We start from the raw sequence: 25,211 nt of genomic DNA, 5'->3' as shown, positions 1-25,211 counted from the left end.
GCCTTGCTAGGTTGGGGAAGTTCTCCTGGATAATATCCTGCAGAGTGTTTTCCAACTTGGTTCCATTCTCCCCGTCACTTTCAGGTACACCAATCAGATGTAGATTTGGTCTTTTCACATAGTCCCATATTTCTTGGAGGCTTTGCTCATTTCTTTTTACTCTTTTTTCTCTAAACTTCTCTTCTCACTTCATTTTATTCATTTGATCTTCAATCACTGTTGATCAAATCAACTTCAATCCAGTTGATCAAATCAACTGCTGAAGGTTGTGCATTCATCACGTAGTTCTCGTGTCATGGTTTTCAGCTCCATCAGGTCATTTAAGGACTTCTCTACACTGGTTATTCTAGTTAGCCATTTGTCTAACCTTTTTTCAAGGTTTTTAGCTTCTTTGCGATGGGTTTGAACTTCCTCCTTTAGCTTGGAGAAGTTTGATCATCTGAAGCCTTCTTCTCTCAACTCATCAAAGTCATTCTCCGTCCAGCTTTGTTCCGCTGCTGGTGAGGAGCCGCATTCCTTTGGAGGGAGAGAGGCACTCTGATTTTTAGAATTTTCAGCTTTTCTGCTATGTTTTTTCCCCATCTTTGTGGTTTTATGTAACTTTGGTCTTTGATGATGGTGACGTACAGATGGGGTTTTGGTGTGGATGTCCTTTCTGTTTGTTAGTTTTTCTTCTAACAGTCAGGACCCTCTGCTGCAGGTCTGTTGGAGTTTGCTGGAGGTCCACTCCAGACCCTGTTTGCCTGGGTATCAGCAGTGGAGGCTGCAGAACAGCAAATATTGCTGAACAGCGAATGTTGCTGCCTGATCGTTCCTCTGGAAGCTTCGTCTCAGAGGGGTACCCAGCCATGTGAGGTGTCAGTCTGCCCCTACTGGGGGGTGCCTCCCAGTTAGGCTACTCAGGGGTCAGGGACCCACTTGAGGAGGCAGTCTGCCCTTTCTCAGATCTCAAACTCCATGCTGGGAGAACCACTACTCTCTTCAAAGCTGTCAGACAGGGAAATTTAAGTCTGCAGAGGTTTCTGCTGCCTTTTGTTCGACTATGCCCTGCCCCTACAGGTGGAATCTACAGAGGCAGGCAGGCCTCCTTGAGCTGCGGTGGGCTCCACCCAGTTCGAACTTCCCAGCCGCTTTGTTTACCTACTCAAGCCTCAGCAATGGCGGGTGCCCCTCCCCCAGCCTCGCTGCCACCTTGCAGCTCGATCTCAGACTGCTGTGCTAGCAATGAGTGAGGCTCTGTGGGCGTGGGACCCTCTGAGCCATGCGCGGGATATAATCTCCTGGTGTGCCGTTTGCTAAGACTGTTGGAAAAGCACAGTATTAGGGTGGGAGTGACCCGATTTTCCAGGTGCCATCTGTCACAACTTCCCTTGGCTAGGAAACGGAATTCCCTGACCCCTTGTGCTTCCCGGGTAAGGCAATGCCTCACCCTGCTTCGGCTCATGCTCAGTGGGCTGCACCCACTGTCCGACAAGCCCCAGTGAGATGAACCCAGTACCTCAGTTGGAAATGCAGAAATCACCCATCTTCTGCATTGCTCACACTGGGAGCTGTAGACTGGAGCTGTTCCTATTCAGCCATCTTGGAAGCCCCCACCCCCCCATAACTCCCTGTTTATCTTTTGAATTTTGTGGCTTATCAAAGAAAGTGTCCCTTGACTCCAAGGCCATATAAATATCCTTAAATCCACCTAGACTTCATTTTGTTTATGGCATGAGATAAGGTTCTGGCTTTGTTTACTTTCAGATGAAGTGTCAAGTTATACCAGCACCTTTCATTAAATAAACTATTATAACACACTATCATTTTCTCAATGAATCAAATTGCTACCTTTGTCATATATTAATTTCTTCTGTAGACTTAGGGGCCATTCCTGGACTCTCTATTCTATTGCACTGAACTGTTTGCCCATCACTCTGTGACATGATTTTTTTATTAAAGTGGCCTTATGGCAAACTCTAATATCTATTGAGAACTTTTAAATTAATCAGGTTCAGAGAAACCCAATTAGAATTCTAATTAGAACTGTATTAAATTTAAATATTATTTTAGGAAGGATCTGCACTTCTGTGACAATAAGTCTACCTGTTCAGGAACTTGGTGTGACCTGTCCTATATTCAGATCTTATTTTGTGTCCCTCAGTAAGATCCCACGGTTCTTTTATTTAGATTCTTTAACATTTTGTTAAGTTTTAAATATTGTGTATTATGAGTGGTATATCTTACCCTCTCCATTTCTAACTATTGCTAGTATTTTTAAAAACCTATCATTTTGTAAGTGTATTACATAATCACTTTACATATTCTTTTTGTAATCCTAGTAATTTTTTTACCAGATCGTCATGGGGTTTTGAGACCAGTACAATTACAGATAAATTATACTTTTCTAATATTATAAAATTATTTTCTATCCTTATCTAGAATATGAGAAAGAACCTCTAGAAAATACTGAATCTCACTGTTAGGAGTCAGCATCTATTTCCTGTGGCTGATTTTTAAAGAAATGGCTCCAGAAAATTGCCATTCAGTAGGATATTTGCTGTAAAATGTTGGTAAATGTCTTTGTCATTATTCAATAGCTTCTTTCCTTTCCTAATTTATTAGAAATTTTATTAGGAAGGTTACTAAGTGTTATCAAATGCCTTTGTGGCATTTTTCATATAATCTTATTTGTCTCCTTTACCTTGCTATTGCAAAAAATTCAAGTTTTGTTTTAATTCAGACTCGATTTTTAATACTTGACAATGAGACTGTCCTAAGACCAGAAAGTGAACAAATGCCATTCAGGAGCAGAGAAGGGTGATCTGACAGAACAGATTTGAAGGACACTACATAAACACTCTCTGTTCTGATTAATATTTTGGGCCCTGAACTCTGCTTTTTCTGATATGAAAATTGCCACTCCTCCTTTGTTTGCATTTTCCCAGTACCACTGTCTATCCATTCATTTTTTCAAGCATTGTTTGTCATCGTGTTTTAGGACTGTTTCTTGAAATAGTATACATTTGAACCTAACTTTTTAGCCCATCTGGTAATTTCTGTCTTCTGAATTCCTTCACTTTCAGTGAAGTGATCAATATACTTAATTATATTCCTTCCATCTTATATCTTCTCTTTTTCCTTCTTACTTTTGCCGAAAATTAGCCATTTTTTCTCCCTGCCTGTCAGTTTTTCCTGTTCCTGTTTTCTCTCTCTTATTCCTCTCTGTTCATTTTTTCCTCCCTGTCAGTTTAGAAGTCCTACTATGCAGCTGGGCGTGGTGGCTCACGCCTGTAATCCCAGCAGTTTGGGAGGGTGTGGCGGGCGAATGACCTGAGGTCAGAAGTTCGAGACCAGCCTGGACCACATGGTGAAACCCAGTCTCTACTAAAAATACAAAAACTAGGCGGGCGTAGTGGTGCATGCCTGTAAGCCCAGCTACTCAGGAGGCTGAGGCATGAGAATCACTTGAACTGGAGAGGCAGAGGTTGCAGTGAGCTGAGATTGAGCCACTGCACTCCAGCCTGAGTGATAGAGTGAGACTCTGCCTCAAAAAAAAAAAAAAAAAAAGAAGTCCTACTATGCTGTAAAGTTCTGCTCATGGTCACATATTTCTCTGAGTCACCTTTAAACATGTATATAGAGAGACACATTTATATTCTATCAAAAAATAATTTTATATGTATGTGTGTGCGTGTGTGTGTGTGTGTGTGTGTGTATATGCATATATAAAACGCACAACCATGCACCAAAAATCTTTACCTGCTCATACCTCTCCTTACGCCAAACACAATGGAAGTTTTAGGTCTAGGTTACTAATAAATTTTTCTTTCAAGAATGACTCTTCTCTTTAAAGAATCCCTACTTAGCATTTATATTACAAAGTCCTAGTCACATCATTATTATCTAATTAATTTTAATAATACATATATTGCAAGATTCATTGCTCCCATTATTCCTCTCCTTTTCGTCTTTCCCTGTCTTGGGATTTCTGTTCTGAATCAATTGTCATTTGATAGAGTATTTCCTCAAGTGTTTTCCTCAGATAAGTACATGGGCAGAATACTTTTTAAATGCCCGCACTTCTGAAAATGTTTATTTTGCCCTGACAAATGAATGATATCTTTCCTGGATATTAATTTTTGGACCTCGGTCTTTTTCCCTCAGGATTCTACAAATGTTGTTCCAGTGTTTTAACTTCCAGCATCACTGATTAAAAAAAAAAAAAGTCTGAAGCTAATTGATTCTCTTTCCATTGCAAATAAATGTTCTTTGGGTCACAAAACTTTAAGATTTGTCCTTATCCTTTGACTTCAGGGATATCACCCACATGTATTTCCGTATGTATTCTTATATTAATCCTGCCTAGGACTCAGGAAGCCTATTCCTTCTGCATTTGCTTTTCTTTTCTACCTCCAGACTTCTTTTGTTTTCATGTTATGACTTCTGGATCTGCCTTTTGAATTCATTTACCACCTCTAGGTAATTCTGTACTATGTTGGAAGGGGTATTTCTTGAGCTTTCAGATTTGACTCAAGAAATACCATAACCATAATCTTCATCTATTTGATTTTTTAATCAAAAATCAAATTCATTTGTTCAGTTACAGAAGGGTTATTTTTGTTTGTTTTCTTTTAGATCACATGATTGTATCTCCTTAAAAGTGTTCTCTGCCTTTTTTTTTTTTTTAACCAAGTCTTCTCTAGTCTTTTTCCAACATGATGAGAGTAAAAACACAATGATTTTGGTGTCTGGCTTGCTCTTCTTCCCTTGGAGTATTGAGTCTCCTTCAGGGAGTAATTGCTTTTTTCTTCCTGCTAATGGCTTATGTTCCCTCAGCATCTACACAGACCAGGTCATAGCAGTCTCTCCAGCACTGGTAAGTCAGTGAGCAATGGAACAAATATTATTTCCTGCTCTCGAGGTCAGGCCATGAACAGAGAGCAAATAATGGCTTCTTTGCTAAGGTGGAGGGTAGAAGCCTCTCTGTTGCAAGACCTCCACAGAAGCAAGCTTACATCCTAACTAAAGCAATGGCTCAAATGAGCTCACCTACACAGCATTCTTCCAGATCTCTGTTCAAACTGCAAAGGTCCTATGAGAACCACACAAAAACAGGCAGGCAGATATGGACCTTCTTTGAGGGAATCACTGGATTCTGTCAATGAAAGCCTTTGAGGAACCACACAATGCTGGTCTTTGAGCCAAGCAACGAGAACAAACAAGCTGACCTCTCTGCCTCTTGTCTCAGTTCCTTCTCGTTTCCAAGGTGAATGAGGTTCCATAAAAAGCCTTTTTCTCAGATATCCTGGCCTAAGATACCCCCTCCAGCCTTTACCAACTGGCCTGCTCAGGCTACTATAATCTGCCAAAATAAAAATTGAAAAAGAGAAAAGTCGGGGATGTGTGATTAAGCTGCTGTCTATTCGGAATTCCTCATCTCTTTATCTTAAAACAAATAGCCTTCCTGCAAGCCTTTGAGCTACAATAAATACTTTCTAGTATTTCTTCTCATTAAAGCCTAAATAAATTTAGTTAACTATTTTAATTGTTTTCCCATATTTTTGTAACAAACACAAAACACGTGGGAATACAGTGATTCTGTTTACAGACAACGGTAAGCACGACTATGGCTATATAGACCTCTTACAATAACTCTCAAGTCAACAGGTTGGGAATCCATTGCTCCACATGAATGGTCTGCCCTGCTGAAACCTGCCCACTCAACTGTAGGCTAAAATTGGTCATGAACCTCTAAGTCTATTCACTTGCATAGTCCTTCATGCCCTCTGCCAACAAAGCTGTTCCTCCTCCATCTGTCTCAGCTCTACTCTTCCTCTTGCTACAGGGTCATCCTGTCTAAAATAGGCTCAGCTCCATAAATCTATCTCCTTTAAATGCTTTTCTTTTTGCTAATAACACTTAAAGCTTCATGAAATTGTATTTTATGCATATGTTTGTTTTTTGTCACCCCCACCCCCAATAAATCACAAGCTCTGTGAGATGATGTTGGTTTCTTTTTAAATAAAGGATGCCTACAGGTAGGTACACCTAATCTCTAGTTTGTCTCAGGACCCAACAAACCTTGTCTTACATTCAACCAATTCACCAATTATTTTACCTGCTTGGTCTCAGTAGGCATTTGAGTTTGTAACTCTTGCTCAGAGCATATCTAAGTCTCATCCCCAGAGTGAAGCCTTCCCCAATCATCCTATCCCTTAGTGGTCATCTTCCTGCATCTCTGTTGTGTCACCACCATCCGTTCATCACCTAAGCTAGAAACCTGGGTGTCATTCATGATTCATTCTTCTCCTCCTACAATTACTATGGACTTCTCTTTAATTCTTCATGCATATGTCAAGAGCCCAAACCAGTGCCTGACACAAATAGGTAATCGTAAATACATATTGAATGAAGGAATGAAACAAAAATGAAAAATCTGTTTCTATTCTGACCACACTCTTGCCTATGTCTTCTCCTGGGTTTAGATGTCCAGATACAGTACTCTTGACTGGCACAGTCTGAATTCACCTCTCCAGTTTGTCCTTTGTTGAGTTCAGGGTCCTGCACACCAATCTCAGAATTGTCCTTAGAGTCTGCCTAGTCAGCCCTTTCCTTCAGGTCTAACATTATTGTTTACATTCTAATGTCATGAGATTAACACACCCCTCCATTACTGACTGACTCTTCACTTATAATCCAGCTGTTTGGTTTCTTGATACCTTCTAAGCCCCACTATCTCAATGGCTGGGTTAAGATACTTAAAGTCTGCCTGCAGGTTCCACTAAAATCACAACCTGATAAGATGATATGCAGGTTTACTGCAGTATAATAAACATATAATTAATGTTTTAGGGTTTAAACAAATATGTTCTGTGTGACCATATATAATGCCTATAAAATATACAAATGCAGTCGCTTCCAAGATGGCTGAATCGGAACAGCTCCAGTCTACAGCTCCAAGCAAGATCAACCCAGATGACAGGTAATTGCTGCATTTCCAACTGAGGTACCTGGTTTATCTCATTGGAACTGGTTGGACAGTGGGTGCAGCCCATGGAGGGCCAGCCAAAGCAGGGCAGGGTGTCACCTCACCCAGAAAGCACAAGGGTTTGGGGGATTTACCTTTCCTAGACAAGGGAAGCCATGAGTGACTATACCTGGAGGAACGGTACACTTCTGCCCAAATACTGCACTTTTCCCATGGTCTTTGCAACCAGCAGACCAGGAGATTCCCTCCCATGCCTGGCTTGGCAGGTCCCATGCCCATGGAGCCTTGCTCGCTGCTAGCACAGCAGTCTGAGATCAACCTGGGATGCTAGAGCTTGGCAGGCAGAAGGACATCCACCACTGCTGAGGCTTGAGTAGGTGGTTCTATGCTCACAGTGTAAACAAAGTGGCAGGGAAGCTCAAACTGGGCAGAGCCCACCACACTCAGCAAGGCCTACTGCCTCTCTAGATTCCACCTCTAGGGGCAGGGCATATCTGAATAAAAGGCAGCAGACAGCTTTGGCAGACTTAAATGTCCCTGCCTGACAGCTCTGAAGAGAGCAGTGGTTCTCCCAGCATGGCGATTGAGCTCCGATAATGGACAGACTGCCTCCTCAAGTGGGTCCCTGACCCCTGTGTAACCTGACTGGGAGACACCTCCTGCCAGTAGGGCCAACAGACACCTCAAACAGGCAGGTGCCCCTCTGGAACGAAGCTTCCAGAGGAACGATCAGGCAGCAATATTTGCTGTTCTGCGGCCTCCACTGGTGATGCCCAGGCAAACAGGGTCTGGAGTGGACCTCCAGCAAACTCCAACGGAACTGCAGCTGAGGGGCCTATTAGAAGGAAAACTAACAAATGAAAGGAATAGCATCAACATCAACAAAAAGGGCATCCACACCAAAACCCCATTTGTAGGTCACCAACATCAAAGACCAAAGTTAGATAAAACCACAAAGATGGGAAGAAACCAGAGCAGAAGGGCTAAAAATTCCAAAAAACAGAACGCCTCTTCTCCAAAGGAACACAACTCCTCACCAGCAAGGGAACAAAACCAGATGGAGAATGAGTTTGATGAGTTCACAGAAGTAGGCTTCAGAAGGTCAGTAATAACAAACTTCTCCAAGCTAAAGAAACACGTTCTAACCCACCGCAAGGAAGCTAAAAACCTTGAAAAAAGGTTAGACGAACGGCTAACTAGAATAAACAGTGTAGAGAAGACCTTAAATGACCTGATGTAGCTGAAAACCACAGTACAAGAACTGTGTGAAGCATAAACAAGCTTCAGTAGCCAATTCGATCAAGTGGAAGAAAGGATATCAGTGATTGAAAGTCAAAGTAATGAAATAAAGGGAGAAGACAAGATTAGAGAAAAAAGAGTAAAAAGAAACGAACAAAGCCTACAAGAAATATGGGACTATGTGAAAAGACCAGATCTACGTCTGATTGGTGTACCTGATAGTGACGGGAGAATGGAATGAAGTTGGAAAACACTCTGCAGGATATTATCCAGGAGAACTTCCCCAACCTAGCAAGGCAGTCCAACATTCAAATTCAGGAAATACAGAGAACGCCACAAAGATACTCCTCAAGAAGAGCAACTCCAAGACACATAATTGTCAGATACACTAAAGTTGAAATGAAGGAAAAAATGTTAAGGGCAGCCAGAGAGAAAGGTAGGGTTACCCACAAAGGGAAACCCATCAGACTAACAGTGGATCTCTTGGCAGAAACCCTACAAGCCAGAAGAGAGTGGGGGACAATATTGAACATTCTTAAAGAAAAGAATTTTCAAACCAGAATTTCATATCCAGCCAAACTAAGCTTCAAAAGTAAGGAGAAATGAAATCCCTTACAGACAAGTAAATGCTGAGAGATTCTGTCACCACCAGGCCTCCCTTACAAGAGCTCCTGAAGGAAGCACTAAACATAGAAAGGAACAACTGGTACCAGCCACTGCAAAAACATGCCAAATTGTAAAGACCATTGACACTATGAAGAAAGTGCATCAGTTAACAGGCAAAATAAACAGCTAGCATTGTAATGACATGATCAAATTCACACATAACAATATTAACCTTAAATGTAAACAGGCTAAGTGCTCCAATTAAAAGACACAGACTGGCAAATTGGATAAAGGGTCAAGACCCATCGGTGTGCTGTATTCAGGAGACCCATCTTACATGCAAAGACACACATAGTCCCAAAATAAAGGGATGAAGGAAGATCTACCAAGCAAACAGAAAGCAAAAAAAAGCAGGGGTTGCAATCCTGGTCTCTGATAAAACTGGCTTTAAACCAACAAAGATCAAAAGAGACAAAGAAGGCCATTAAATAATGGTAAAGGGATCAATTCAACAAAATGAGGTAACTATCCTAAATATATATGCACCCAATACAGGAGCACCCAGATTCATAAAGCAAGCTCTTAGAGACCTACAAAGAGACTTAGACTCCCACACAATAATGATGGCAGACTTTAACACCCCACTGTCTATATTAGACTGATCAATGAGAGAGAAAATTAACAAGGATATCAAGGACTTGAACTCATCTCTGGAACAAGGAGACCTAATAGACATCCACAGAACTCTCCACCCCAAATCAACAGAATATACATTCTTCTCGGCACCACATTGCACTTATTCTAAAATTGACCACATAATTGGAGGTAAAACACTCCTCAGCAAATGTAAAAGAACAGAAATCACAACAAACTGTCTCTCAGACCAGAGTGCAATCAAATTAGAACTCGGGATTAAGAAACTCACTCAAAATTGCACAACTACATGGAAACTGAACAACCTGCTCCTGAATGACTGCTGGGTAAATAACAAAATGAAGGCAGAAATAAAGATCTTCTTTGAAAGCAATGAGAACAAAGACAAAACATATCAGAATCTCTGGCACACATTTAAAGCAGTGTGTAGAGGGAAATTTATAGCACTAAATGCCCACAAGAGAAAGCAGGGAAGATCTAAGATTGACACCCTAACATCACAATTAAAAGAAATAGAGAAGCAAGAGCAAACACATTCAAAAGCTAGCAGAAGACAAGAAATAAGTAAGATCAGAGTAGAACTGAAGGAGATAGAGACACAAAAAAGCCTTCAAAAAATCAATGAATCCAGGAGCTCGTTTTTTGAAAAGATCAACAGAATTGATAGACTGCTAGCAAGACTAATAAAGAAGAAAAGAGAGAAGAATCAAATAGATGCAATAAAAAATGATAAAGGGGATATCACCACCAATCCCACAGAAATACAAACTACCAGCAAAGAATACTATAAACACCTCTATGCAAATAAACTAGAAAATCTAGAAGAAATGGATAAATTCCTGGACACATAGACCCTCTCAGGACTAAACAAGGAAGAAGTTGAATCTCTGAGTACATCAATAACAGGTTCCGAAATTGAGGTAATAATTAATAGCATACCAACCAAAAAAAAGTCCAGGACCAGATGGATTCACAGCCGAATTCTACCAGAGGTAGAAGGAGGAGCTGGCACCATTCTTTCTGAAACTATTCCAATGAATAGAAAAAGAGGGAATCCTCCCTAACTCATTTTATGAGGTCAGCATCATCCTGATACCAAAGCCTAGCAGAGACACAACAAAAAAGAGAATTTCAGGCCATTATCCCTGATGAACATCGATGTGAAAATCCTCAATAAAATGCTGGCAAACCAAATCCAGCAGCACATCAAAAAGCTTATCCACCACGATCAAGTGGGCTTCATCCCTGGGATGCAAGGCTGGTTCACATACACAAATCAGTAAATGTAATCTATCACATAAACAGAACCAAGGACAAAAACCACATGATTATCTCAATAGATGCAGAAAAGGCCTTCGACAAAATTCAACAGCCCTTCATGTCAAAAACTCTCAATAAACTAGATATTGATAAAATGTATCTCAAAATAATAAGAGCTATTTATGACAAACCCACAGCCAATATCACTGAATGGGAAAAACTGGAAGCATTCCCTTTGAAAAGGAGCACAAGACAAGGATGCCCTCTCTCACCACTCCTATTCAACATAGTATTGGAAATTCTGGCCAGGTCAATCGGGTAAGAGAAAGAAATAAAGGGTATTCAATTAGGAAAAGAGGAAGTCAAATTGTCTCTGTTTGCAGATGACATGATTGTATATTTAGAAAACCCCATCATCTCAGCCCAAAATCTCCTTAAGCTGATAAGCAGCTTCAGCAAAGTCTCAGAATGCAAAATCAATGTGCAAAAATCACAAGCATTCCTATACACCACTAACAGACAAACAGAGAGTCAAATCATGAGTGAACTCCCATTCACAAATGCTACAAAGAGAATAAAATATCTAGGAATCCAAAGGACAACTACAAACCACTGCTCAACGAAATAAAAGAGGACACAAACAAATGGAAGAACATTCCATGCTCATGGATAGGAAGAATCAATATCGTGAAAATGGCCATATTGCCCAAGGTAATTTATAGATTCAGTGCCATCCCCATCAAGCTACCAATGACTTTCTTCACAGAATTGGGAAAAAACTACTTTAAGTTTTATAGGAAATCAAAAAAGAGCCCACATAGCCAAGACAATCCTAAGCAAAAAGAACAAAGCTGGAGGCATCACTCTACCTGACTTCAAATTATACTACAAGGCTACAGTAACCAAAACAGCATGGTACTGGTACCAAAACAGATACATAGGCCAATGGACTCAGAAATAACACCACACATCTACAACCATCTGATCTTTGAAAAACCTGAAAAAAATAAGCAGTGGGGAAAGGATTCCCTATTTAATAAATGGTGCTGGGAAAACTGGCTAGCCATATGTAGAAAGCTGAAACTGGATTCCTTCCTTACACCTTACACAAAAATTAACTCAAGATGGATTAAAGACTTAAATGTAAGACCTGAAACCATAAAAACCCTAGAAGAAAACTGGCAATACCATTCAGGACATAGGCATGGGCAAAGACTTCATGACTAAAACACCAAAAGCAATGGCAACAAAAGACAAAATAGAAAAATGGAATCTAATTAAAGAACTTCTGCACAGCAAAAGAAACTATCATCAGAGTGAACAGGCAACCTACAGAATGGGAGAAAATTTTTGCAATCTATCCATCTGACAAAGGGCTAATATCTAGAATCTACAAAGAACTTAAACAAATTTACAAGAAAAAAAAAACAACCCCAAAAAGTGGGCAAAGGATATGAACAGACACTTCTTAAAAGAAGACATTTATGCAGCCAACAGACACATGGAAAAATGCTCATCATCACTGGTCATCAGAGAAATGCATATCAAAACCACAATGAGATACCATCTCACACCAGTTAGAATGGCGATCATTAAAAAGTCAGGAAACAACAGATCCTGGAGAAGGTGTGGAGAAATACAACGTTTTTACACTGTTGATGGGAGTGTAAATTAGTTCAACCATTGTGGAAGACAGTGTGGCAATTCCTCAAGGATCTAGAACTAGAAATACCATTTGACCCAGTGATCCCATTATTGGGTATATATCCAAAGGACTCGAAATCATTCTGCTATAAAGACACATGCACACGTATGTTTATTATGGCACTATTCACGACAGCAAACACTTGGAACCAACCCAAATGTCCATCAATAATAGACTGGATAAAGAACATGTGGCACATATACACCATGGAATACTATGCAGTCATAAAAAAGGATGAGTTCATGTCCTTTGCAGGGACATGGATGAAGCTGGAAACCATCATTCTCAGCAAAATATCACAAGGACAGAAAACCAAACACCATATGGTCTCACTCATAAGTGGGAGCTGAACAATGAGAACACATTGACACAGGAAGGGGAACATCACACATCATGGCCTACTGGGGGGTGGGGGGCTGGGGGAGGGATAGTATTAGGAGAAATACCTAATGTAAATGACGAGTTGATGGGTGCAGCAAACCAACATGGCATATGTATACCTATGTAACAAACCTGCACGTTGTGCACATGTAGCCTAGAACTTAAAGTATAATAATAAATATATAGATAGATATACTAATGCTATTTCAATAACATCAAGTTTTAGTTTGTGAAGCACCACAGTTTCATCAAAAAGTTCAACAACAGATTGCTATTCTGTAATGTTTGGCCTCTACATTTGCTTTTGATCTAAAAATGCTTTTGGGGTGCCATTTTTAAAAGTGTTCTTATTGTGATTAAAAGTAGACTTTCCAAATCATCATTGCTCCTAAATATTATAATACTAGATAAAGAATGAGATAAATACCTTTGTTATGTAGAAAATACAACAAGCTATCATGTGTTGTATACTTTCAAAGCTCACAGTATGTTTCTTCGAGCAGACAATACTTGGTAGTCCTTGCAAAACCACTATACACTTTATCAGGATCTAAAAATTAGAATCACAATGATTTTTGTTTTAAAATGTCATCCTTACTCATTTCATTAGAAAATGTTCCATTCAAATAATGCAAGCTTTAAGACATAAAATTTTGTTATCAATAATTATTGATAAATTGTTTATTAGGAATAAAGGAGAGTACACTGAGATAAAGTTGATACATTCAATTTTGAGATTAGTCCTTCACCTACAGCAACTTGAAAATTAGTGGAAAGAATAAAATAAAAACACAAATGACTATAAAACAAAGCATATTTTGATAAGTATCATAAAAGGTATAGTCAGAATGTGACATGTATTTGAAAAACTATCACATCCAGGTATAGAAGGACCTTGAAAAACCAAATGGAAGCTTATATGGCATATTAAATATTACATAGTGATTCCAGGTACTTGAAATAATAGTTTCCTTTAAAATTAAAACCAAACATTCATATCTCAGGAAATCAACTAATATTGGTACTTACTTCCTATTCTCCTTGCTTCATATTATATGATCTTAAATTTGATCAAGAGCTAGACGAATAAGTTTAGCTTTTCAAAAGTAGTGTGAGATTGCATCAATCATTCACCATTTAGATTAACCCAAAGGACAAATTAATATATGAATGTTGGTTCTTTGGGGGCACATTAATTGCTTCAAGCTCTCATTCTAACAATACTGTTACTATTGTTACAGTACACTCATCTCTAAGACTTTTTAAATTCCTCCCCACCCTAATCAGCCTCTCCCATGCTACCATATCATATCCCTAAATCATGTGAACACTCTAGTAGTTTTGGAGTTTTCCCGAAGCTCATATAAATATAAATACATACATGTGTATAAAAACATGATGTACCTAGGAGGGTTGTTGTTTTACAAAATGGGATTTATAAATACTTTTCTGAAGTGTGTATTTTTTCCTTCAACCATATCTTTGGTTGTGAACATTTCTCACCAGACATGGTTTTTGGACAACCATGTCTGGTGAGAAATGCTGTAAGTCTACAGGTATAGCTCTAATTCATTGTTTGTTTCTAATGGCTGCATAATATTATTTGGTGTGGATCAGCCATTATTTACTCAGCCTTTTCTAGGACTTCATGGTACACATTTTCATGGTTGTACAATCTGGGGGTACTGTTACTTCTCTTTGTCACCCGCTTGTTTGTCAACACCAAGAATGTCACAGTAAATACCCTTTTACATGCTCAGTTGCCAACTATGATTAGCAATCAAGATGCCGGCTTTGAGATGATACCCAGTGAAGATGAGATACCATCCTCCAGAACACAGTATACATTCTAAACCAATGATAGTATGTAACACTGTGTCCCAGTAGGTTCCTCAGGTCCAGGAACCAAGAGGTGGAACTAGGAGTGACATTATTTCAAATGGAGGTTTTATTCTATAAGATAAATTACTAACAGAAGAATTGCTGTGTCAGATAAATGTATTTTTAATTTTATTAAAATTTTATTCTATAGGATAAATTACTAGCAGAGGGACTACCGTGTCAGGTATATTTGTTTTTAATCTTGCTTAAAATTAGATTTAATTTAATTTAAATTAAAATTACTTTACCAAAATTCAAATGCTTGTAACAATTCACATTTCCCCCATGTATGAATGAGAATGCAATTGCCCCACATCTTCACCAGCAAATCCTTTCAGTCCTGCCAGTGATATTACATTGTTAATTTAATGTGAATTTCTATGAGTATTTAGAATTTGAGCATCTTTTCATATGTTTCTCACTCACTTGGATTTGCTCTCCTGTGAACTGCTTATTCATATCCTGTGCCTATTTTTCTATTAGGTTATTGTCAGTTTGTAAGACTTTTTGTTATACATGTATATATACTTGCCCTCTGTCGCATTTGGAGATATTTTTTTTCCAAATCTATAAATGTTCTTCTATCTTTGTTATAGTCCTTTTTGTTACACATAGGTTCTTTGTTGCTGTTAGAAGTTCAGTCTTGGTTAGAAATGTTCCCCCCAAACCCCGGACTGCACACGTCATCTCCTGGGAAATTTTTCCTAAAGTTTTTGCTTTATTTTACACTTAAGTCTTTGATAAATCTGGACTTTTTGTACATGGTACAAATAGGGGTCAAACTCTATTTTCTCTCAGATGAATATCTAGACATTTTACCATCATTTAGTAAAAATGTCCATTCTCTTTCCACTGAATGGGAATGACAACTCTGTCATATATTACATTCTCATATATATTGAGGCCTATTTCTGGAAACTACCCTCTGTTCTACTGATCTTTTCCAATTCCAAACAATACAATTCAATTAGAGACTTCTTTCCTAAGACTTCCCATAGCTATAATCCATTCTCTAGCCAAAGGTATCCTGAATCAGTGGGATTCTAGAAAGTAACAGTGGACTACCGTAAACTCAGCCAATTGAGCAGCTGCTGTTCCCAATGTGGTATCTTTGCTAAGCTAACACATATTAAAAGGTATGCATTGATATAGCCAATGTTTTCTTTTCTATCCGAGTTCTCATTAACACTGGACAGATGAAAGTATGCATTTCAAGTCTTGTCCCAAGACAATGAATATTCTTATAACTTCTGACATAATTTTATATGAAAGGATATGAACTTTCTGGACATTCCTCAAAACAAAACATTGGGCCACTATATCAATGACATCATGTTACTCAGACTTAATGATCAAGAAATGTGAAGTACATTGAAGACCTTGATAAACACCTTCCAATGGGTAAAAATAGACTCAATGAAGATTCAGAGGGCTGCCACATTAAATATCTGGGGGAGGCTGGGATACCCCCTCCAAAGTAGGTCTGACATCTGGCATCTCTCACCTTTAAAAAGAAAGACCATACCAGGTCGGCACCTTTGGGTTTGGGATGAACCATACTCCACACTTGAGAGAAATGCTCCATCTATTTACAACTGACCCAGAAGGCTGCCAACTATGAGTCTAGATTTTAGACTCTGGAGGCAGATCTCCAGCAGCTGTAGGGAATGTAGGAGAAGGAGACACACCTATGCTCCGTAGAGCCCCTCCAAGGTGAATCTTTTTTAAGTTACTCAAGCTGTCTAGTTAGTCTTCTCGATCATGTACTAAAAATTTTTGGACTTTGTGTGAGTTCACTCACATCTTCTAGGATGACAAAAAATGTGTCAGTGATGATCATGATGCTGACAATGACAGTGACAATGATGGCGATAACTTTCTGCAAGTCTCAGCAGCAAAATCTTACATCTCTCATTACTTTCCTGTGGTAAGCAGAATTCTAAGATGGTCCCCAAGATTCTTCCCCCTGGTGTACATGCCCTGTATGATTCCTTCCCCTTGAGTGTGGGTGGGGCTCCTGAATGTGATAAGCTCATCAGTCTCATGATTACATTACCCTAGATAAGGCTCCTCACAGCATACTGGAGGAGACTCTCCAACAGCCTTGAAAAGGCAAAGGGCCATGATGTGGAAGGGCCATGTGGCAAGGAATTAGTAGTTGGCCTTTAGGAGCTAAGGACCTCCTATGTAAAACCTCAAGGAAATGAATTCTATCAATAACAGTGAACTCAGAAAAGGACCTCAAGCCTCAGATGAAATCACAGCCCTGGCCAAGACTTTGATTTCAACCTCATAAGACCCTAAACAGAAGACCCAGCTAACCCATATTCAACCTCTTAACCCACAGAAACTATGAGAACGTAAATGAGTGTCCTTTCAAGCCACTAAATCCATGGTGATATGTTAAGAAACATGAAAAACTATATAATCCCTTCAGCCAGGTCTCAGCTACCCTTTTTCTGTAAATCCTAACTCCTCCATCACCAAGACACCAGGTATTTTGTCTTGGGTCTCCCACCATGTTTTTCTCCAGATGATGGATTTAACAATATGCCTTGAATAAATGTTGTTTCTGACACTACAAGAACATAAAAATTAAAATAACTTTAAAACTCTAGAAAGGTAAATTGCCAATATTTAAATATGGACAGGAACAGGGACGAATATTTTCAGAGAAACCTATTTTATGTCCTTATCTATATGTGCCCAGACATATAATTTATTAAAGTGTTTTTCAGTTAATTCCTAAAATTTCATAATACTGATTCCTGACCTATTTGCCCTTTATAAGAGATACATGGCTTTTCTTTTCTAAAATGAATTGTTAAGTTGCCTTTATAAAGATTCCCTTCTCTTGGGGAGAGGAATACCCTTACCTGTACAACAGGTACCAAAACAATATTGTGATAAATTATGGGAGCAAGAAGTCCATAACATTGAGTCACAGCTTGAAGGGCATAGCTGGAATCATTTAGGAAGTTGCTAAGTTCCAATGCCACTAATACTCTCTCACATTCAATCAGTCTGGCAATCTGTAAAGAAACAGGCATTGTTACTCAGATTCAACATAGGTGCTTAGCGTACGTGTCTCTACGGAGAATGGGTAGAAAATGTGATCCTTCTGGCTAAAAACAACATGAGTGTTTGTATTTTAAAAAATCTAAATTCAGAAACAACTCTAACTCTCCAATAATGCTACCTATAGATAGCACGATCTTAGAATTAAACTTCAAAATTTTTTATAAAACAATACAAGTACCATAACAGAAACCAGTTTTTTTATCAATAAGCTAAAAACTTGGCTATATTTTTATGTTTAAAAAATCTAGTTTTCAAAAATATAAATTATATTAACAATTAAAATATATAACATCTCTATAATATTGCCCCCATTTGATTAACAGGTTCTCATTTCCTTTTTTGATTTGAAAGAAAATGGTAAATTTTCAGTAAACCAAGCTAACCTCCTATTATGCTTCTGCTAATTATACTTCTGCTACTTAAATTTAAATGATAGTAAAATGTAAAGTTAAGGTTTTGAGAGTAAATGCCACTTAAAAAGAATAGTTAGCCTTTCTTACTCCTCTTTTTCCTTTCCTGGGGAAAGATTTCATTATTTTTCTATATATATATATATATATTCAAGATTATGTATAAAGAAACTGTCTGAGTGGTAACCAGAAATTTCCATGTAGTCAGTTTTTACTAAAAAGGTAGTCTAGCATTCTGGAATTCATTGAAGTACTTGAAAATTGTCTTTGTTTTCAGATTGAATACGCTGAAAGAAGAAACTGAAGGCAATTTAGTAGGAACAGGTTGAGATGGTTGTGAGTACTTGGGCTCTACAGGACAGTGAACTTGTCTTGGGCAAAGAATCATTTTTTCCACTTTTATATCCCCAGAAACTGGCATAGTCCCATGTAACAATGTCTTGGTTAATTAATTAATTAGTTAATGGATGGGTAGGAAATAGCAACTGTAAAAAACATAGACAGCTAAAACCTCCATACCTAAAGAAGGAAAGAGAGAAAGAAAAGTGAACTTCAAGCAGGAATGAAAAAAAATAATGTAGGATCATTACTAAATACAAGAGCATTATAGAGTTGCAGATGTACATACAGCAATGTTCATAACCACACTGAGAATCTATCAATAGGAGATAGGTTACATTCCTGCCTCCATGAAGACAATATTATAATTGAAACAAATGTGACAGATTGATAAATAACAGCATGAAAATATATGCAAGATAGATTATAAAAGTGTTAAAAAGGCAAGTTGCAGAATAGCAAGTAGATCATAATCCCATTTTCATAAATAATAATAACAGATTTGTCTAGGCATATGTTCTTAAATTAGAGAAATTATATGAAAGCAAAATTGTTGTATTCTTAGAGGTAATAAGATTACAACGGGTTTCACTTTATACATTATATATTTTCAAATGTCTGAAATATATAATACTTTTACACACAGGGGGAAAAGAGATAAATTGAAAAGAAGAGAAGAAAACATGAACTCAGGCCTGTGAAACCTATATGAAATATCACATAAAGTCGCATAATCATACAATGTCCTTTCAGTCCATTCACCAGACAAGCTATGCAATCACTCAAAAAACATGATCTTAAAACATCAAGAAAAAAATACAGTGAATCTGACATGTTTTTATTCACTTTAATTCACTTACTTGTTGAGATGGGAAAATCTCATTGCCTTTAATATTATCACAGAAAAGATTTTCTTCTTTAATTTTGATGTCACTTGTTACAAAAATATTTCTAAGAAAAAGGTACAAGAGGATTGAAGAAGTCTCTGCCAAAATATCTGAATGTAATCTGCAATATGAAGTAAATGGTAGGTATAAATATAAATTGATTTAGCAGGTCAACTGGTCTTTTTACATTGATTTGTTCTCAGTATCTACACAAAGATCCCAAAAAAGCAACAAAAGTATTTAGAACAGCTATTCTTGCACAGACAAGCTCACAACTAAGAAAATTAAACTACTGAAATATTATGTCACAGATACACAAAATTAATTAGTGGCAATTTTGGGGGTTCTAATACATAAAGTTATTTTTTATCAAGATAACAAAATCACTATAGATTTTCAGAATCTAGATGTCACTGTCCAATTTTTCTATCTCTGTGACAACGATCACTTACTGATTTTGCTCACTCATTCTTTCTTTCATTCACGCTAACAATTGATGAATGCCTACTATGTACAAGACACTGTTCTAGACCCTTAGGTATAAAGATGAATCAAATGGAATCTTTAGCCACTAGGAGCTGGGCTTCAGTACAAATTCATGTTCAATTACATCAACTGAGTCATTACTGCATCTCAATAACAATTCCATTTATCCCTGATGTCTCCTTGTTCACATTCCCCACACACACAAAAAAATATTTCTAAATCCTTTGTTCTTTCCACCCCATAAGCTCTTATGTCCTCCAGGCTCGACCACCATAGTGTTATCATCGCCTACATTTTCTTATTCAGTCTCTCCCTCTCTACTGGCTGCCTTTTCTCCACACTCCACAATTATTTCCTTCAGCCTGCCTCCCCACTAAGCTTCTGCCTGCTCTTCTCCTCCTCTTTACCACCAAACTTCACATGAGTGGTCTTTGCTTGTTAGGATTTTTCATTTTCTTTTTTTTCCTTAGCTAATTGCAAAATGATTTCTGGCCTATCATGCTACAAAAGTGGCTCTCTTGAATTCACCAATGGCCTGCTAATTGCCAACTCTTCTTCATTTGTGTTCTACTCAACCTTCTCTGTGGCATTTTATTGAGCAGCTGCTCTGCCTGACCTGGCACTGATATTTAATATCTCTGGCCAGTCCCTCTTTGGTGATACTTTCACTTTCCCTACCAATGCACTTTCTTGGACTTTCATTTTCTGGACAGCTTCTTTTCAATATCCTTCCTTGGTTCCATCTCCTAATTCTGCTCCCTAAATGTTAAGCAATGCCTAGGGTTCAATTCCGGCCTTCTGTCTTTTCTGTTAAACAGTCGTTTCCTGGGAGATACCATTCATTTTCAAGATCTTGATGATGAACTCAATGGACAATTTCTAAATCTGTATCTCTAGCCTTGATGCTCTCCTGAGTGTCAGCACTAGATAAATAAACCTACTGGCATCTCATATTCACAAAGGCGTCCTGCTGGAAAACCAAACTCAAAATATTCTCAATGAAATTAATCATCTTCCACTAAGAACTTGTTCTACCCCTCATATCCCCTTAGTAAATGTCACAGACTTCTCAGTCAGTTAACACTAGAAATCCCAGTCACTTTTCACTCCTTTCTCTCTTATCTCCACAAGTCGCATAATATCTAAGTCCTGTCTCTTCCTCCTCTAAAATGCCTCTGAAACCCATACCCCCATAGCGCATAGCATCCTTGTACATAGAAAATGCTAAGTCTGCATTTCTTTATTTGAATGGAATTATCAACGCCTTGCCTGAAGCAATATTTGCATATTTAAGCTCATTATTTTTGATTGAGGAATGAAGGGTTGTCTCCTTATTTTAAAACTTTCAGGCATTAACAACCAGGTGAGGGAGATTCTTGCTGCTTTTGAATTTGTTGAGACCGCCTGAAATTACAGTAATGCTCATTTCTGAGCCTGCTTCAAAACTTTGTTATTTTAAGGAAAATGGCAGTAAAGACAAAGGATAGTAATTTTATATGGCTTCTACTGGCCTATTTGCAGTTGCCAATGGTGTAATCTTGGGAGCCCCTTCTAGCAAAAGAAAAGCCTTCTTACCCTAACAGTCAACCTGTCAGACCATAACCTTAACCCCAATTTGACCTTTCTCTGGTATAAAAGTTCCCAATGAATATTTGTGTTTTATGAAATAACTGATATTACTTTGGTTTGTAGTTGGTATTTTTATTTCATAACCTTCAACCTTATGCCTCTAGTGTTTTTGCTGACTCTAGAAAGAAAGTTTCTTGGCCAGGCATGGTGGCTTATGCCTGTAATCTCAGCACTTTGGAAGGCTGAGGTGGGCAGATCACTTGAGGCCAGGAGTTCGAGACCAGTCTGGCCAGCATGGCAAAACCCCATCTCTACTAAAAATACAAAAATTAGCAGGGCGTGGTGGTGCACACCTGTAATCCCAGCTACTCGGGAGGCTGAGGCATGAGAATCACCTCAGTCCAGGAGGCAGAGGTTGCAGTGAGCCAGGATCATGCCACTGCACTCCAGCCTGGGTGACAGAGTGAGTGAGTATTAAAAAAAAAGAAAGAAAGAAAGTTTCTAACAAGCACATGAGACCTTGCAATGCATACTCTTATTACAATAGTTATTAGAAATGATTGTATATGGACTATCTGAACATGATATTAAAAATAATTCCAGGCTTCGCATCCAGCATCTATATTTTCAATAAGCAAATTAATATTTTAGAAGAATATTTCTAATTACCTTCTTTGTGTAATAGTAATTATATTGCTTAAACAAATAACAGATTGTTCATCCTGAAGTGGCGAAGCAACAAAATAATCCCAAACTGGTGAGAAAACTTTCTTAGCCAATTCATAGTTACCAACTTGATAGGCAACCTGTAACAAAAAGCACATATTTATGTAATAATTTTATTCGTGAATGAATGTTTTAAACAATAATTCTTAAAATATACAATCTATGACAGCATTTTATAAGGTGATATCACACGCTCATTTCAGATACAATCATTCACATTTGCTGTTCTGTTCTATAGTGCCATAGTCAGGTAATGGCCAATGGCAAGGGAGATAGGTACATTTTTGAAATCTCTTTTATTTCTAAATTGCATGGAAATTTGAAACTCTGTAAGGATGTTTCAAATCCTCATAAGCAAAACAAAGATCACATCTGAGCCAAATTAATTTCATTTCCATCTATCTCAGCAGTGCACTCCATTTATTATAGATACTGTTATAATGAACAATCTGTTCCAAGAGAAACAATCAGATTTCCTAAACCCAATATGTGAAAAATACTTCATTCTTTTCTGGTTCTGACTGATACTTTCAGAGCTTCTGTGTAACAAAAAGTACACGAGCTGAAAAGAGTATAGAATAAAACAGAGAAGCTTTCCAAGAAGACATTATATGTTTCAAGTTTAACAAATTTAACATTAGGCAAAATAAATAATTTCACTGGTGAAGCCTAGAAGTTCAAAAGAAAAAAACTGACTTACCTATTTTTTATGGTAGAATATATTTCTTTAAAGACGTTCCTAAAAAGCACTCCATTTAAATATGTAAAAAACAACATAAAATCTCACCAAATGAGTTCTCACTGCTTCAAATCCTTTATGGAAACAGCTAAGGTATGAAGTATAAATGCACTCATGGAATGAAGTAAGTGAATGACAAGTTACTAGAATATTCTCCACTCCAGGGAATAACTTAGAGGGCCAGAACTCTCAAATCTGCCAATGAATACTCATGATCTCCAACCAGTAAGCTTTTATGAAGTTTCTAGTCTGTGTTAGGCACTGTAGAGATAGACTCTTCAAAGTTTAGATAGAGATGGTATCAAACTCTATGAAACTGGAATTAGGTTAAAGGCATAAAACCCATAACATCACAGAAAAACTACAAAGAATAACATAATAATTGCAGAGGCTTTAGGAAAGGAGACATGAAGATTTCAAGGAAAAGGCAGGGCTTGAGTTGAACCCTAAGGCAGAGATCAGATTCAGATCGGCACAGTTAAAACAGAATCTCCAAAAGGTCCAGTAATGGAAATGACTCTAAAATACATTTAAGAGAGACTGGAGAGGCAGGTCAGAGTTTGAAAAAAGAAAAAAAGTAGACATTTCATCCCTGCAAGGTCTGAGATGAAAAAAAAATGAAAAGAAACAAGTGGGTAATAAGATTGGACAAGTTCAAGTGAGACATGATTTCAGAAGGCCTTGAAAAACAGATGGAAGAATTTAAAGGTGTCAAGTACTGGACTAAGCACTTTATGTGCATTGCTGTATTTATTCTTCATCAAAGTTCTACGAAGTGAGCTCTATTGCCATCCCTATTTGTGAATGAGGAAACCAGAACATTGAAAAGTAGAATAATTTGTACAGAGCCTGACAGTCAGTAAAAATAGTGAAGCCAAGTCTTCGAGTGGTTAATGAGTCACTTTTCTGGGCTACATTAATCAAATGACTCAACTGTACTAAGTGGTCACTGAAATATAAATACATATAATTAAAATATATAATTATTAAGGTTTATCATGGAAAGCAATAACAGATGATGTGTAAGAGGGTTGGTGAAACTATAATTAACTGTTCTTTTCTTGTAAAATATATCCTTTTTAAAATAATGTTCTTTGTTCCATCAGTTAACATTGCAAAACAGGAAAAGATACCGTGATTAAAATTAAGGTTTATAAAATCATAAGGTTTTGTCAGGTTTCTTTAACAGAGGAGTGCCATGATATAAGCATGTTCAAAAATGGTTAACCTGGTCCTGGTAGTGATGTGCAGAACAGATTTTAGAGGGGATGAATGAAAATGAGAAAGAAGCACTAAAAGACTAATGAAATAATTAAGTACAGTAGATACCTCCTCTTTGATGCCTGATCTTCGCTTGGCTTCCAGAATTCCACTCTTGGTTTTCCTTTTACTTCTTTTCCTCAGCCTCTTTATATTGGTATGCCCCAGGGTTCACTCTGTGAACTGCTCCTCTTTTCTGTCTACCCTCATTTCTTATTGATACCACCTAGTCCTATAGTTTTATCACTCTCAAATCCCTCTCCTGCCCAGACCCCTTCCCCAAACTCCAGATTCATACATCTAACTGACTACTCAACAATTCTCTCCATATACACTAAACATCTTACCTCAACATGCCTGGAACTGAACTGATCTCCCACTCCCCCGAACCTCCACCACCCACAGCCTTCCACAACTCAGTTGATGTCAACTCTGTCTTTTCAATTGGTCAGCTAATACCTTAGGGTCATCTTTTATTTTTCTCTTTATGGACTCTTGTTAGCTCCTCCTTCAAAACATGTCCAAACACTGACTACTTCTCACCACATCAGCTACTAGCACACTGGCCAAGCCACCTTCACCTCTCACTGGGTTACAGCAGTGGATGGTGCTGCCACTCTACCCCCTTACATTCTATTTCCAATGTAGCAGCCAGGGTGAACCTTTAAAAACAGGAGTCACATTATATCATACCACTACTCCAAACTGTCCAATTGCTGTCCACTTCACTCAAGTCAAAAGCCAAAGTCCCTATAATGCCCTGGAAGTCTTTTCATGATCTGCTCCCCATCTACCCACTCACGTCTTAGCTCTTTGACCTGTCCTTTTACTCTCCATGGGTCCCTCTGCTCCAGTCACACAAGCCTCCTGCTGTTTACCAAGCATACCAGGTACACTTCTGAAAACCTTAGGGCTTTTGCTCTAGCTGTTCCTTCTGTAAATGCTCTTCCCCCAGAGAGCCATTCCCTCAACTCCTTCAAGTCTCTACTTAAATCTCACCTTCCTTGATCACCCTATT

General features: G+C 38.1%; 1 protein-coding gene across 1 annotated transcript in view; it reads right to left on the bottom strand.

Annotated features, from left to right (window-relative positions):
• CFAP54 (cilia and flagella associated protein 54) overlaps window positions 1-25,211 on the bottom strand; it is a 397,088-nt gene that overhangs the window by 275,130 nt on the left and 96,747 nt on the right. The window contains exons 23-26 of the mRNA XM_034934266.2: window positions 22,138-22,274; window positions 19,387-19,534; window positions 17,573-17,728; window positions 13,243-13,365 (exon numbers count right to left, since the gene is read on the bottom strand). Coding sequence (XP_034790157.2) covers window positions 13,243-13,365; window positions 17,573-17,728; window positions 19,387-19,534; window positions 22,138-22,274 — 564 coding nt within the window. The remainder of the gene's footprint in view (window positions 1-13,242; window positions 13,366-17,572; window positions 17,729-19,386; window positions 19,535-22,137; window positions 22,275-25,211) is intronic.

Source organism: Pan paniscus, chromosome 10 (genome assembly GCF_029289425.2).
Source record: "Pan paniscus chromosome 10, NHGRI_mPanPan1-v2.0_pri, whole genome shotgun sequence".
In the NCBI taxonomy this organism is placed as follows: Eukaryota; Metazoa; Chordata; class Mammalia; order Primates; family Hominidae; genus Pan; species Pan paniscus.
This window is presented reverse-complemented; position numbering and strand designations above follow the sequence as displayed.